The sequence below is a fragment of the Drosophila takahashii genome, chromosome X (assembly GCF_030179915.1).
Source record: "Drosophila takahashii strain IR98-3 E-12201 chromosome X, DtakHiC1v2, whole genome shotgun sequence".
Taxonomy (NCBI): Eukaryota; Metazoa; Arthropoda; class Insecta; order Diptera; family Drosophilidae; genus Drosophila; species Drosophila takahashii.
In genome coordinates this window covers 22852393-22867359 of record NC_091683.1, presented here as the reverse complement: position 1 = coordinate 22867359, position 14967 = coordinate 22852393, and the positions used below count along the sequence as shown (strand labels likewise).

General features: G+C 38.2%; 1 protein-coding gene across 18 annotated transcripts in view; it reads left to right on the top strand.

Annotated features, from left to right (window-relative positions):
- The first annotated feature begins 209 nt into the window (after positions 1-209).
- l(1)G0196 (inositol hexakisphosphate and diphosphoinositol-pentakisphosphate kinase) overlaps positions 210-14967 on the top strand; it is a 31786-nt gene continuing 17028 nt past the window's right edge. For 2 of the 18 annotated variants that reach the window (XM_044393244.2, XM_044393246.2), the window contains exons 1-7: positions 210-816; positions 11483-11915; positions 11979-12221; positions 12986-13472; positions 13535-13806; positions 13861-14041; positions 14580-14777. In XM_044393244.2, the coding sequence (XP_044249179.1) occupies positions 694-816; positions 11483-11915; positions 11979-12221; positions 12986-13472; positions 13535-13806; positions 13861-14041; positions 14580-14777 (1937 nt within the window). In that variant the 5' untranslated portion in view covers positions 210-693. Of the gene's footprint in view, positions 817-1569; positions 1682-3062; positions 3122-5964; positions 6008-8294; positions 8885-11273; positions 11367-11482; positions 11916-11978; positions 12222-12973; positions 13473-13534; positions 13807-13860; positions 14042-14579; positions 14778-14967 lie in introns of those variants that run through there. The other 16 variants (XM_044393243.2, XM_044393247.2, XM_070218491.1 and 13 more) reach the window with 14 other exon arrangements.

Sequence of the window (14967 nt, the reverse complement as noted above, 5' to 3'; positions counted from 1 at the left end):
ATTCAAATTAATGGCGGGAAAAACAACATCTATGAGTGGAGCAGTGAGCAACCTGATTTTGGTCCCCAAATAGCAAAATAAAAATGAAAACAGCCCTCGTGTTCCAAGTCCCAGCATTCCGCTATTGTTGCCAACTCAACGACGCTAATTTGAGTCAGACGGTATAATTAATCGCTAATGCTACGGTCACACTGTAAAAGTTTATTTTTCGAAACTTTGCAGCGAGCGTGTGTGCGTGTGTTGGCTCTAAAAGAAAACAGAAAAGGAATAAAAGCGAGAAAAACCTTATTTAACAATAATTAACTAACAAAAATCCCCTAACCCGCAGCATTGGACCAAACAACCCCGACCACCCTGCCATTCTCCCCGCTGCCCTTGTGCTCCCCCGCCCACTTTCTTTCACCCGCCGGCAGCGATTTCATTGCTCTCTCTCTCTCTCACCAAATTATAATAATAATACAAATAATAAAGCCAAAGCAAAAACAGATTTCGTAACTCGTATAATCGAAGGGCAGTGAGACCAAAAAGAATTGTTATTAAAATATAGACCCTCACTCGTCTTTTTTTTACACGTGGCAACATTTGTGTGGGTGTAAAATGTAAAAGAAACATTTTTAATAAAAAGTTGCCCAGTGTTTGATTTTTCCTGTTTGGAAAACGTAACCCGCCCTAACACTATCACACGGGATAACCATGTCCTATACCGAATTGGAATCTGGCTATCAGGATATATCCCAGCAGCAACAGCAAAATCCGCAACAAAATCACCCGCAGCAGCAGCGCGTCGGATTCTACTTGGGATTACAGGATGGCAACGTATGCGCTCGACTGTTTTTTTAGACCACTAAAACCCAGTCTAACCAACTAAAACTAAGCTTTTTTACTTTTAATGTACTGCAAACATCTTACGTACGTAAGAGATTGTGTGCCTATACTGGGGGTCACAATAATAGCAATGAACGGGAATGATTAATTTGATGGTCTTGAATGTGCCTCTAAATTTGAAAATCCAATAACAAATTTCTATTTACGGTTTAGTTGCTGATTCTTTCGTCCCCAATAAGTGCATTCGAAAATATAAGTGTAAAATTTTAACAAAAATCAATACGAATACAAAAGATGTTCAAAAGCCAAAACTATTTGATTTTCCAAAAAAAAAAAACGGTGTTTTCTTTTTAGTACATTTTTTGTAAGATAACAAAAATGTGTTGAATTTTTAATATTCGAGAACAAATTGTTAACTAAACTTTGCCAAAAAAAAGTGACCAATCCTAAGTGCTGTTATTATGGTGACCTCGACCGTAGATTTTTGCATGCGGGGGCTGACCCTCACTTTATTTGCGGGTTTCTTGCAGTGGCAGCTTCTCTTCTCTTCTCTTCCACTTCCCTGCCTTCTCCTTTTCCCGTCCATCTGCTTATTCTCCCCAACAGCTGACTGTTCAATGTCAATGCCAAAAGCTTTTGCTCTCCCTAAGACTTTCTCTCTTTCTCTTTTCCTAACATGTGTGTGTGGTTTTCGGATGAACATAATTTAGAGTATGTGTGTCCTTTTAGCCAGCAAATACAACTACTCTTAAACAAGTAATGGGGAACAGCTTCGATAAGTTCGGGGGCGGTGGGCGAGGCGGATCGGCAGGACGCCGCTGGCTGACGCACGTAAATTCTACTCCGAATCTAGGAGGTGCGTTACCTTTTACACTCAACAAAAAACACCAGAGAAATTAATTTTCCTAAATATAATTGCTTAAATTATTTCCAGCAAAACTAAGGAAATATAATATAATTATATACCCGTTACTTGTAGAGTAAAAGGGTATATTGTAATCGTAGGAAAGTATGTATGTAACAGGTAGAAGGAAGCGTTTTCGACCATATAATGTATACATATGTATATTCTTGATTAGGATTATTAACGCTGCGATTCTAGGGGTTCCCAAGCAGCGCAAGTTTTTTTTTTAAGCCGTGCGCCATCCCAGCGGGAACATTCCTCTGGATATGATATTTTCATGAGGATTTCTTCATACAAGCGGAAGGGACAAAACCTCATTTACCCCTTACATTTCTTCCGTCTCTGGTTTCAAAATACACGGGGGTGTCACAAAAAGTGAGGGTTGAATGGGGTTTCTATGTGGTTTTCCAAGGGAATTTACATTTTCCCTACACCGTCGCCTGCTAAAAGATACGGGATTTCCGAGACTTTCTGCTAAAAGGAACAGGATTTTCAACACACAAATAACCACCTTCTCACTTTCCCGGTGGGATGCCTAATCTAACGCCCACAATTGCCTTAAGTTACCTTAAAAGGTAAAGTCATCGACTATGAAATAGTTGTTACTTTGTTGATAAATTTGAAATAGGCCTTTGCTCGCTCTTAGATGGCGCCAGTTCATTTATATTGACGCGGCACACACTTCCAAGCGAGCGCCACCTATCTGTGGGTAGTGATGCCACTGACCATGCAACGCCTTTTTAACTTAATTACTCATTGCTTTTAAAATAGTAGAGTGATTGCTACTTTTTTTGGCATGTGGATTACACATATTGTTTGGTCCAAATTTTCCAGCTTTTATAGTTCCCGATATCTCCGTGGTTATACCTACAGACAGACGGACGGACATGGCTAGATCGACTCGATGCTTTATAGGGCCGGAAACGCTTACTTCTTCCTGTTACATCGTGTTCAACAAATACAATATACCCTAAGTCTCTACGGCTAATGGATTTAAGCATATATATCCCAGTTTAGATAACGTTCAGAATAAGGAAGGGAAAAGCTATAAGCTACCAAACTACCAATCAGAAAATTAATAATTTAAAGTTAATTTAAAAATTGAAAATTGAATTATTATACAAATGTCTATCGATTATTTTGAATAAATGATTTCTCTTAAAGAACAACCTTTTGATTACAATTTGTAAAATTTTTAATATTTCACAGGATTTAAGTAAAATATACAAACAATTTTAAGCTTTTCTCTGAGTGTATTGTCTATTTCTGTGCGCAGCTCCCACGTTTACTTTCTGTTATTTTTTCTATACTTACCGCCCCCTCGTCAATCCAGAGACAGACGTCAGCGAGTTGGAACCTCTGGAGCCGCGCTCCTCATCGTTCTCCCATCCGGTGATTCTTTAGTTCTTGCACTCCTTTTCGTTCTCGTTATTTTGCGTTTTTTTGCCTGCATTTTTTAGCTCGTTTTTTATCGTTTTTTTTTTTTGCTTCCGTTACGTTTTGATTGTTTGTCCAATTGCCGAGCGCGCTAAATACTAATTAAATTTTCGGCTTCTTGGCTGCATTAATTAATTACCCAGTTATGCCAGTTGTTTGTTCAATTTGTTTGTTTTGGTATTGGCTTCGGATTCAGTCTGGAGTCTCGGGTGCCCCCCATTGGCGTCCAATTGCATCTCCAGATTCGCAGTCAAGGTCCGACTTTCGAACGGAGCGGTTAAAGTAACGCATTTATTTTCCCGGCTGCATTTAATATTTGTTTTGGGTGAGCTTAATCAGAATTTCTTTAAATGGCTGAGGTGGTTGCTGTCTGAAGGTTTTTAAGGACCGATCTAAAATGTAGTATTTTTAGTAGGTTGTTTTTGATTACTTATTTGATGTTTACGTAATTACAGATTCGAATTTCTTGTACCATTCGCGCGTCTCAGTCGCCTTCCGCTGGCATGTCTCAATCTCCTTCGCTCATCCATTAGATGAGTAATGATAATCGAGTTACTCTACTATATCGTTTGAAATGTTTCAAAAATAGGACACAATGTTAGCTTCAGCCGAGTGCCGCACCCACCGAACTCTTTAACGCTAACATCAGTTTAGTGCCCGCATTTTTTAAGATTTTTATACCCGTTACTCGTGCAAAAGTTTGGAACAGGTAGAAGGAAGCGTTTCCGACCCTATAAAGTATAAATCTTCTTTATCAGGATCACTAGCCGAGTCGATATAGCCATGTCCGTCTGTCTGTCTGTCTATGTACGCTGAGATCTCGGAAACTACAAAAGCTAGAAGGTTGAGATTTCCCACATATATTCTTGGGCTTCCTATGCAGCGCAAGTTTATTTCAGCCGAGTGCCACGCCCCCTCTAAAGCCCACACCTTTAAAGATTTCCGAGAAGTATAAATGCAATTTTGTTGTGTATATTTATACCTATCGAAATGTAGAAGACATTTTTTAAATCGTACCATTCATTAAAAAGTTATACGCAATCAAAAAAATGTTATATATCCATCTCCCTCGCACTCCCTTTAGCCGAGTGACGGGTATCACTCGGGTTAATGTCCCGACTATAGCGTTCTCTCTTGATTTCTTTATAACAGTTACAATTATAATTATGAAAGTAGTTATCATTTACTGTATAGCCTAAATCTGAAGTTAACAGAAAACACCTTCGAAAAAAGTGTATAATTGTGTATGCTATCTAACTTTGTTAAAATTTGTTTCTTAGAGCTACAGAGAGAGAGTGGAGTTGTACTCATATTTTAATGCGGTTCTAAATAGAGCATTAATGTACTAAATTTAAGTATAAATATATTTTTAAAATTTGTACTGGAACTGAGTCTACTTTCTAAAACTTCTGTTTAGGCAAGAAGCATAAATATTTTGGAATAAAAAATGGTAAAAAGTGTATTAATTTAGTCGAATATAGCAACATATATTTTCGTGGCAAAATTTGATAAGAAAACATTCGTATGTTGCAGGTGCGATCGTCACGACATTTTATCTTGTTAAGCAATAACACGCTTGATCTTTAAGTACGAAATGAGAAAGAGAGATCTTAGCGGAAAGATACATACATACACCAACATACATATATGAAAGGTGATAATGAAAGGGAGAAGATAATATCGAATGGAGCTTGTTTGTTAGCAGATTTCATTTGTAGCAAATATTTAGTTTGCGAATTGGCGAGTTTCTGGCAGATTAGTGCTTTAAGAACGGCAGAACCCTTATCACTGGAATTCTTATCGACTTTTTTTACCGCTCGTTACCGGTTACCGCTTTTTGTCGCAGCTCTTTGTGTCGCTCTCGCTGGCTTTGTAGTCGCTTTCATTAACACTGTCGGACGTGTACACAGAAAACATTTTTATTGGTTTAATGTTTTTTGATGTTTTTAATTTTAAAGTTATAATTAACTACAAAATTTGTTACTTTATTCGGATACTGAAAGTATCTTCAAATACTTTCACACTATTTGGAAGAAAAGTTCGCCCACTCTTTCAAATGGTTTGGGACACACTAAGTGTTAGCAATAATTAACAACACTATTGTCGATTTTTTGCAGTACGAATATGTCTGTACTGTAAATATTCGCAAAATGTTGGAAATTTTTATTCTCAATTCTTTTTTTTCTGTGTGCGCTATATAAGTTGTAGTTAAGACGTGTCGTCAACAAATGAAAGCTACGATGATAACAAGTCGCCTTTAGCACGTCGAAACAATTATACAAAGAGAATGTTCCCTCTCCTTCTTTTATTCACTCTCGACATCTCCATGCACTGAAAATTTTAGGTAAGGAATGTATACATTTAGGAATTTTATTTTAGAAATTTGCATGGATCGGATTTGATATTAAAAATACCACTGTATGAAACCTAAGACTGTAATCAATGATAGTCGGCGGTGGTACTTAAATCTGTTCAAACCAAATTTCAACCGATCTAAGCATTTAACCTTAAACATAAAAAAGGTACGGAAAGATAGAATTATTAGTGAACAGATAAAGCATTCTTCTCTCAGTGTATTTCACAAAAGTAAAGACATATTGTATCTTTTTCTTTGTGGAAACAATTCTCTTTCTGTTTTTCTCTCTGTTTTTGTCTCAAGCTGATCAGATTCTCCCCTGACTTTGTGAGTGGGCGCAAAGACCAATTGGCGTACGCCCTGAAACAATCCGACACGATCCGATTCGATCCCCAGCGAACTGTTTTGTTCAGTTCCGTTAGTCAGTTTGTCGCGTTGCACCGAATAGCTGACCTCGTCGGTTAGCAGTTTTAATATTTGTTCGGGTTAGGCCATTTGTTTTTAAGTAATTCGACCGATAAGCACGTACGGCTTCGTTGACCGGATTCCCAGTGTTGTTAACTATAGATTAGAAAAGCGTAGTTAAATGCATAAAAAAAGCACCAAAAATAGATCAAAACAAATGAAAACAAACAAACAAATGAAATGAAAAAATATATACACCCAAAAAAAAAATCGACTGAAATCGCCCTTGGTTTTAGAAAATCGCCTATGAATTTGCTTTACTGGCGATTTTGTCTATATTAAAGAAAGTAGGTTTTTAAAATCAAAGACGTTTTTTTCTAAAAATCAAAAAAAAATATACTGCAATTTAGAAATTTTTTGCTAGAAAGTAAAAAAATATTTCTTAGAATTTAGAAATAAAGGGTTTCTAAAAAAGAGAAATACGTTTTTTTTTAAATATAGACAAATATTTTTTAAGTAACAAAAAAAAAATTCTTAAATTCAGAAAATACAAAAATCTATTTTCGGGCTTCAGAATTATACCCGGTTGTTTCTGTGACGCCACGGCCTTTGTGTTGTTTTTTTTTCGTTCTTGTTTGTCACCTTATTTGAATTTCCTTTAATTGGTTTTGGGTGGTTTCGAATTGGAACTGTAATAATAACTGAAATGAGTACACAAATTACAAATTATAAATATAAAAACTCAATAACTTACTATTTTGAGAAAAACATCTTGGTCGCCGCACGCGGGATTCGAACCGCTAACCTTTCGCCTCGCAGTTTGCAGTCAAGCACTCTACTAGCTGCGCCACGGAAGCATCACGTGAGGCGCTGTACAAAGTCTATTCACATTTTGTTCTCCTATTTTTACTCAAATGGATCTGGCTCTCTTCTAGTTATTCCTTTTAGTTGTTCAGTTAATTTTGCTTTTAAATATTTATTGATTAATATTAATATTTATATATTTATTATGGTTCAATAGTAACAGTAATTGAATGTTTCAAATTTGAAAAACTTAAACATCATTTTTATCAAAATATAATTATTCATGAGCTAAAAAAAATGCAATACATTTTTTTTATTAATATGTAAATATTAGTGTAAAAAAAAAACAAAAACACAACATTAGTTTTTCGTCTCGACGTGGGTTTGAACTCACTCTTGCAGCCGCAAACTTGAATAACATATGCATGCACGCACGCGTTAGACCCCTAGGCTACCAATCCCGGAAATTTTTTTCGATTAATGGCAATTTTTTCTTAGGCTAAAAAATATTTTCTAAAAAGTATATAAGAAGGGAAATTGATCAAATACGGTTAAATTTTTTATTTTCTAGAAAAATATTTCTTAATATCACAAATTTTTTTCTAAATGTTAGAAAAATCTTCATACACTTTTTCTGTTTTTAGAAAAACAATATTTCTATTATGTAGAAATATTTATAATTTTAATGGCATTTTTTTTTTAGTTTTAGAAAAGTTCAGTCTTTTTTTTTCTAAAATCAATGGCGATTTTAACCCTCAAAAAAAGAAAGGAAGATTAGAAAAATAAACCTTATAATTTAGAAAAAAATGGATTTTTCTGTATTTTAGAAAAAAATTTCTAAAAAAAACTCGTTCAATTCAGAATTTTTTTGAAGATTAGAAAATTTTTCTGAAGATTAGAAAATTTTTCCTCTTTATAGAATATTTTTTTAAAGCACAGAAAAATTTTTTTTTTTCTATATTTAAGAAAAAATAATTTTTTGAGTGTAGACATAATACATATACAACAACAAAATCCATTTGGCAGTTTTTATGAAAAACGATCATTCTTTTACTTTACATGTAAAAATGGAAACTACGCTTAAATACGCTTAATTGTTTAAAGCGGTATAAACTTTTGCACTTCTTACAAACTTTTTCTTAATTTGAAAGAAATGTTTAATTCATAATCAGTTTTTTTCGTCCAACTTAAAAAGCATTAAATTAAAATAAGTTCATCAAAGTTTAATAATATTAAAAATCTACAAAAAAAATCCACAAATTTCTTTGCATCCCTGTAATATAGTCGTCCGATTTTGTGGAATTTAATTCGAATTTCTAAAATATTAAAATAGGGTCATAATAAAAGCCAACGAAGAATTAATTTGTTCCTATGACAGGTTTATGATATAGTCGTTAGATTTTGATATAACTAAATTTCAAATTCAGAAATTTAAAAAATATGTTATGCCCAAGCGTCGGAATAAGCTAAAAATCTATAATTTTAAACAATTTTAAATGGGAGCTATGTATATGATAAGTTGTCCGATCCGGCTGGTTCCGACTTAAATACTACCTGCAAAAGATGGAAGAAGTTTGGAAAAGTTTCACCCCGATTGTAGTTTGCGTAGACGAAAAAACAAATGATCTGAAGTGTGCATTATAGAAAACAGCCAAATTTTGTTAGAAAGTGTCTAAGTTGAAAACCCAATGGAGTGGACCTGGTTTAAGGACTGGTGGCGTCTTAAAAAGCTCCGCTCGCGTCATCAGCGGCATAAAAAAAAACTCGAAGCTGCTGCGGCAGCCGCTGGTGCTGCCGTAACCGCAGCAGCTGTTTTACCCGGTTCGGAAGTAAGAAGTGCTTGTTCTAAGGATCCGCACTCCAATCGTCGCCACAGTTTGGACGCAGTGCCATCTGATGGAGCAATACCCAGACGTCGTCGGGGTCGTGGTCGCGATCGCTTGCGCCGAAATCGTTTGCTGCAGCGCCAAAGACGGAGTCAAAGTGCCGGAGTTCGCAGCCAACCGGGTACGGAGAATCTGCTCAAAAGAAGCCGCGACGACGACGATGGGGAGTACGGACCCTTTAATGTCAGCGATTACGAGGATTACGGCCCCAATCATGGCAGCGACGAGGATAGCGATGATTTCTGCTTCTGCGATGTCTGTATGAATGTAGGTCTTTTTGGTTAGTCGAAAGATATTGATTGATTGGACTCTGAGACGCTAATGAGTTGACAAAGTCGGGGATTAATTTAGCGCTAATTGCTATGTTGATCGGGCGGCACCTGAATTGGATGTGACTTTGTGCTTTTGCTGTCACGTTGCACAGTGGGTATTTTACCGCCAAACTCGTTCTCTTTAAGATATACGATAGTTTGCTAAATAGTTTTCAAAAATACACCAAAAAGGATGATAGTATATTTGAACCCGTCGATCACAAAAAAACAAATCAAAACATTTTTATGGATACATTTTTTTTAAGATTGTTTTATAAATAATATTTTGGTACTTCTCGAGTTGCGCCTAACTAATTTAGGTGATGATTTAGGTGAGTCGATATAGCCATGCCCGTCTGTCCGTCTGTCCCTCCGTCTGTCCGTCTGTATGAACGCTGAGATCTCGGAAACTACAAAAGCTAGAAGCTTGAGATTTCCCACACATATTCTTGGGCTTCCTATGCAGCGCAAGTTTATTTCGACCGAGCGCCACGCCCCTCTAATGCCCAAAGTGTCTGGCGCCCACACCTTTTAAGATTTCCGAGAAGTATAAATGCAATTTTGTTGTGTATATTTTTATCTATCGAAATGTAGAAGACAAATCGGACCATTCATTAAAAAGTTATGCGCAATCAAAAAAATTTGATATATCCATCTCCCACGCACTCCCTTTAGGTATTAGATAGCGTTCTCTCTTGTTTTAAATTGAAAATAGACATAGTTACTTTGTAATACATTTTTATACCCGTTACTCGCAGAGTAAAAGGTTATATTGTATTCGTGTAAAAATTCCGACCCTATAAAGTATAATAAAACATACAAGAAGGCATATTTATAACGGGTATTTAATAGTCGAGGCAATTGTCTATAGCATTCTCTATTCTTTTTACTTTAAATCTGATATCAACAAAAAACACATCTTGACAAGGTAAAAAACTAGTGACAATCACACCTTCAACATACAAATGTTCTGTTATCAAATTTTGTGACGAGAAAAAACTACCTAAATAAATACACTTTTTAAAACAATCTCTTTCGTCACGGTGCTTAAGTAAAACCATAAATATAAAAGATCGTTTGACCCATGGTGAAACTATACAAGGTGTTCTCGTCGCGAGAGCTGTCCTCTTTTGAGGACGTCATTTGTGCCAGCCTCTATCTAGCTATTTCATTCTATCGCTTAAGAGAGACAGAGAACGTCCTCAGCAGAGCTGACGAGACCACCTTGTAAAGTTTCACCATGGTTTGACCTACTTCAACAAAATATTAGAGGCTCTTATCTAGTAGAGCCCTGTATGAGTTCACATAATTTGACAAATAAGTCGATTTTTTTTAATGTGTGATAGAGTGAATTTCTTTTGACATCAAAAGAATATACCATACTATTTTTTTTCTTTTTTACCATTTATACTATTCTTTGCAAGGGAACCATGGCTGACCGCATTCTTTTTCGCGGGTCCGTCTAGGTCCTAGACTCTAGGATAATGTTTTAAGATTTTTTGGGACGCTACAGAAATCTCTTACAACCAAAGTCGTTTTGAATTCCGAATGTCCGTGCCATTCTTGAATAATCCGATTTAATATTTAACTAATAACTTTTAAATCCATAGTGATAGCCGTTTTCTCATTCGCATGCTAAATTTATAATAGGCCTTTAATTCCGAATTTCCATATTTTTTCAAGGGGCTAAGTGCATTATACATATCATACCCATATGATTTAAATCACTTTTGAAGTCAAACTTCTTCTATGGATTTTCGGGGACGGAGTAAAACCGATTCATGACCGTCACCAAAAACAGTATATAAACCTGTCTCTCTTTTACTGCTGACGAACGTTCTCTTTGTCCTCTTCTTTTCTCTCTTCGCTCTGAGCGCGCTCGCGCATGGTGCAAATACATATATAAGGTGGTCTCGTCAGCTCTGCTGAGGACGTTAAATATGTTAACGTTTCTGTCTTTCTTAAGCGATAGAATGAGATAGCTTAATAGAGACTGGCACAAATGACGTCCTCAAAAGGGAGCAGCTCTTGCGTTGAGACTACCTTACACATTTACGTAGTTGCAAGTTGAGAGCTTGTGTGAGAATACGATTTTTAAGCCGAAATCATTTCTGTGACATTAATTAAGCTGCACACACCTCTCACCCTTAAGACTGCGAATCCACTGCAGCGCACAGCTGTCTACTTTCAAAGGTAAACAAACCGATCGAGAAGAAGTAGAAGACATTTTACATGTTTATATTGCCAGGTCGGTTGATAAACGAGAGAGGAATGCTAGGCTGGACACACCTTATTTTTTTTGCTTGGAAATGCTTTTTGAATGATTTCAATATAATTCATTATTTTGTGTTTCCTGTTTTTACATTTTGAATTTGCTCCTTAGTGAAAGTTGGAGAAAAATGACAAGCTAGAAATAACCAAATTATATTACTGAAAAGGTCAGCGAGGCGAGACTCCAGATATTTCGGACGTTGCCTGCGCGTGCCTGCTCAAATCGCTCGGTGATCTTTCGCCGAGAATATTTATTAATGACGGCTTCTCTCTGCTTTCAAAGGGTGACACGGACTTTGGGGACAGCAATGACGGGATGGACTCCGACACGAGCACTTCGTCCAGCAACAGCAAGCAAGTGGTCGTCGGCATCTGCGCGATGGCCAAGAAGACACAGTCGAAGCCGATGAAGGAGATCCTCACGCGTCTCGGGGAATTTGAGTTCATCAAACTGGTGACATTCGAGGAGAACGTGATCCTGCGAGAACCGGTCCAAAATTGGCCCACCTGCGACTGCCTAGTTTCGTTCCATTCGAAGGGCTTTCCGCTGGAGAAGGCCATCGAGTATGCCCAACTAAGGAATCCATTTGTGCTAAACAACCTGCACATGCAGTATGATATTCAGGATAGGAGGAGGGTGTACGCAATTCTGGAGAAGGAGGGCATCGAGATACCGCGCTATGCCGTCCTCGATCGCGATTCGCCGGATCCCAAACGTAAGTATATACAAGGTATATACTTTCCTTGCTAATCCTGCAATACATGTTTCTATTCAATAGACCATGAGCTGATCGAATCAGAAGATCACGTGGAGGTTAATGGAATTACCTTTAACAAGCCCTTTGTGGAAAAGCCCGTTTCAGCGGAGGACCACAACATCTACATCTACTACCCCACATCGGCAGGCGGCGGGAGTCAGCGACTTTTCCGTAAAATCGGCAGCCGGAGCAGCGTGTATTCCCCGGAGTCCAGAGTGCGCAAGACGGGATCATTCATCTACGAGGATTTTATGCCCACTGATGGTATGCAATTTGCTCACTATGCTCCCATGCTCTATTCAGCTGTAGGTACTACCCAAATTTGCTCCACTTACCGTCAAGTCCCCCACGAGTGATGGGAAGTTCCTGGGTAGTTGTATCTAGATGCTTGCCTAGGTATACTGATTTTTATAAACGTAAATTACTTAATTTCTTTTCCATATATCAATTACATAAAAAAGTAATTGGTTTGCTAAATATTGTTTTTAATATGAAAATTAAATTTGTATGTTATATGATTTTATGTTTAAACAGTGATTTTATTTGTTGTTTAAAGAAATTAAGCGTACAATTTCGTATACAATTTAAAGTCTCAATAATCATATCATATTTTAAATTGCCGGATTTGTTATAAATGCAAGAGTTAGTATAAACCAAACTAAAGGAACCCTAAAGAACTAAAGAACCCTATAGATAAAAACATAAAATTTAGTTGTTCAAAACCAACTCGTTCCTATTTTAATCGCTCACCTTCCGATAACCCCGCTAATTCACTGGCTGTCTATTGTTGTTATGGCTTTGGCTAGCTCGAATTTTATAGACCTACTTAATCTAATCCTCCAACGAAGCATCGCTCATTGTGCCTTGTCCTGCGTTTCGCCCCGCACGCGCCGCTCATCGCCAAGCTCACAAAAATCTAGTATGTAAATAGATCGAAAAAAAAATAGTAAAACACCGAAACACACCAGTGGCCGCCAGTCGAACGCACTGAATCCAGCATCACCTTTACAACTTAGTATACTTTTCAGGCACGGACGTCAAGGTGTACACCGTGGGACCCGATTATGCCCATGCCGAGGCCCGCAAAAGTCCCGCTCTGGATGGCAAAGTGGAACGCGACAGCGAGGGCAAAGAGATTCGCTACCCGGTGATTCTCAATCACTCTGAGAAGCTCATCTCACGAAAAGTGTGCCTGGCCTTTAAGCAAACCGTCTGTGGGTTTGATTTGCTGCGAGCCAACGGAAAGAGCTACGTGTGCGATGTCAATGGGTTTAGCTTTGTGAAGAACTCTAACAAGTACTATGACGACTGTGCAAAGATACTGGGCAACATGATCCTTAGAGAGCTCACGCCTACGCTGCACATCCCCTGGTCGGTGCCCTTTCAGTTGGACGATCCTCCCATTGTGCCCACCACTTTCGGCAAGATGATGGAGCTGCGCTGCGTGGTGGCCGTAATCCGACATGGCGATCGCACTCCCAAGCAAAAGATGAAGGTGGAGGTGCGGCATCCAAAGTAAGTTCAAACCTATATACAAAATCCGAATCGGAAATAAAGAATCAATCATTTCCAATCAGATTCTTTGAGATCTTCGAGAAGTACGACGGCTATAAGCTGGGCCACGTTAAACTGAAGCGGCCCAAGCAACTGCAGGAAATCCTGGACATCGCCCGTTTCCTGCTCAGTGAGATCCACACAAAGGCGCACGCCGAGATCGAGGAGAAGGAAAGCAAACTAGAGCAGCTGAAGAACGTTCTGGAGATGTACGGCCACTTTTCGGGCATTAATCGCAAGGTCCAGATGAAGTACCAACCGAAGGGTCGTCCACGCGGCTCCAGCTCCGATGACAGTAAGTCCGTTCGGATTCCCCCATACCCAAGTGCCCCGATTAACCAAAGCGAAGCCAATCTAGCAGCGGATCAGCCTGTGGAGCCATCGCTGGTCCTCATTCTCAAGTGGGGCGGCGAACTGACGCCAGCCGGTCGCATTCAGGCGGAAGAACTGGGCCGCATCTTTCGGTGCATGTATCCAGGTGGACAGGGAAGATCCGATTACTCAGGCACCCAGGGCCTGGGCCTGCTAAGGTGAGTTCACATTAAAACTTTGATATTGTATCTCTTTTCAACCAATTTTCTAAACCGGTCGGCTGTGTGACTGCTCTTGAAGCAAAACCTTTGATTCAACAAATAGGTTCAGTTCCATGTCACTTTTTCCCAACCTTCCGAGTCCTTAAAGAAGGGTTCCGCAGAAACGCGGCTCTTCTTCTGTTGTTCTGTTGTTCTCTATGCTTCCCAGAAATTTTTAATAGCACTGTGCAACAAAATGAATGCCTTTTAAATTTTCCTCGATGGATGCTACATTTTTGAATTCGGTTTGAAAGATAAAGAGTGTATCTTTTAAAAAACTTTAACATCAAAACAAACCATGAATCCGTTTGCCTCTGAGAACTCCGGAACTCCTTGCGTCGGGGAACTTTTTGGAAAACACAATTTAACTTCGGAATTCGTAACTAATTCAAAAATACAGCATCAATTCCGGTAAATTTTGAGATGTTGCATAGTGTAATTTATAGGAATAATTTTTTTAAATATCTTAAATTTCATCCTAAAACACATATTTCAGATTACACTCCACGTTCCGGCACGACCTTAAAATCTACGCTTCTGATGAGGGACGTGTTCAGATGACGGCTGCCGCCTTTGCCAAGGGTTTGCTGGCCCTGGAGGGCGAACTCACACCCATCCTTGTTCAGATGGTGAAGAGCGCCAATACAAACGGACTGCTGGACAATGATTGTGACTCCAGCAAGTATCAGAACCTGTAAGTATATCTAAAATCTTTGTTAAATCCAGTCCTCAATAACTACGAAGGGTTTATCAACTATAAATTGGACGACTATATGTTCGACGACTAAATGTTCGAAGAGTTAATGGGAAATAATAGAAAAAATAGTTATAGCTTTGCTATTTGAGATCATATTTTTATCTACACAGGGATATATAATACTTTT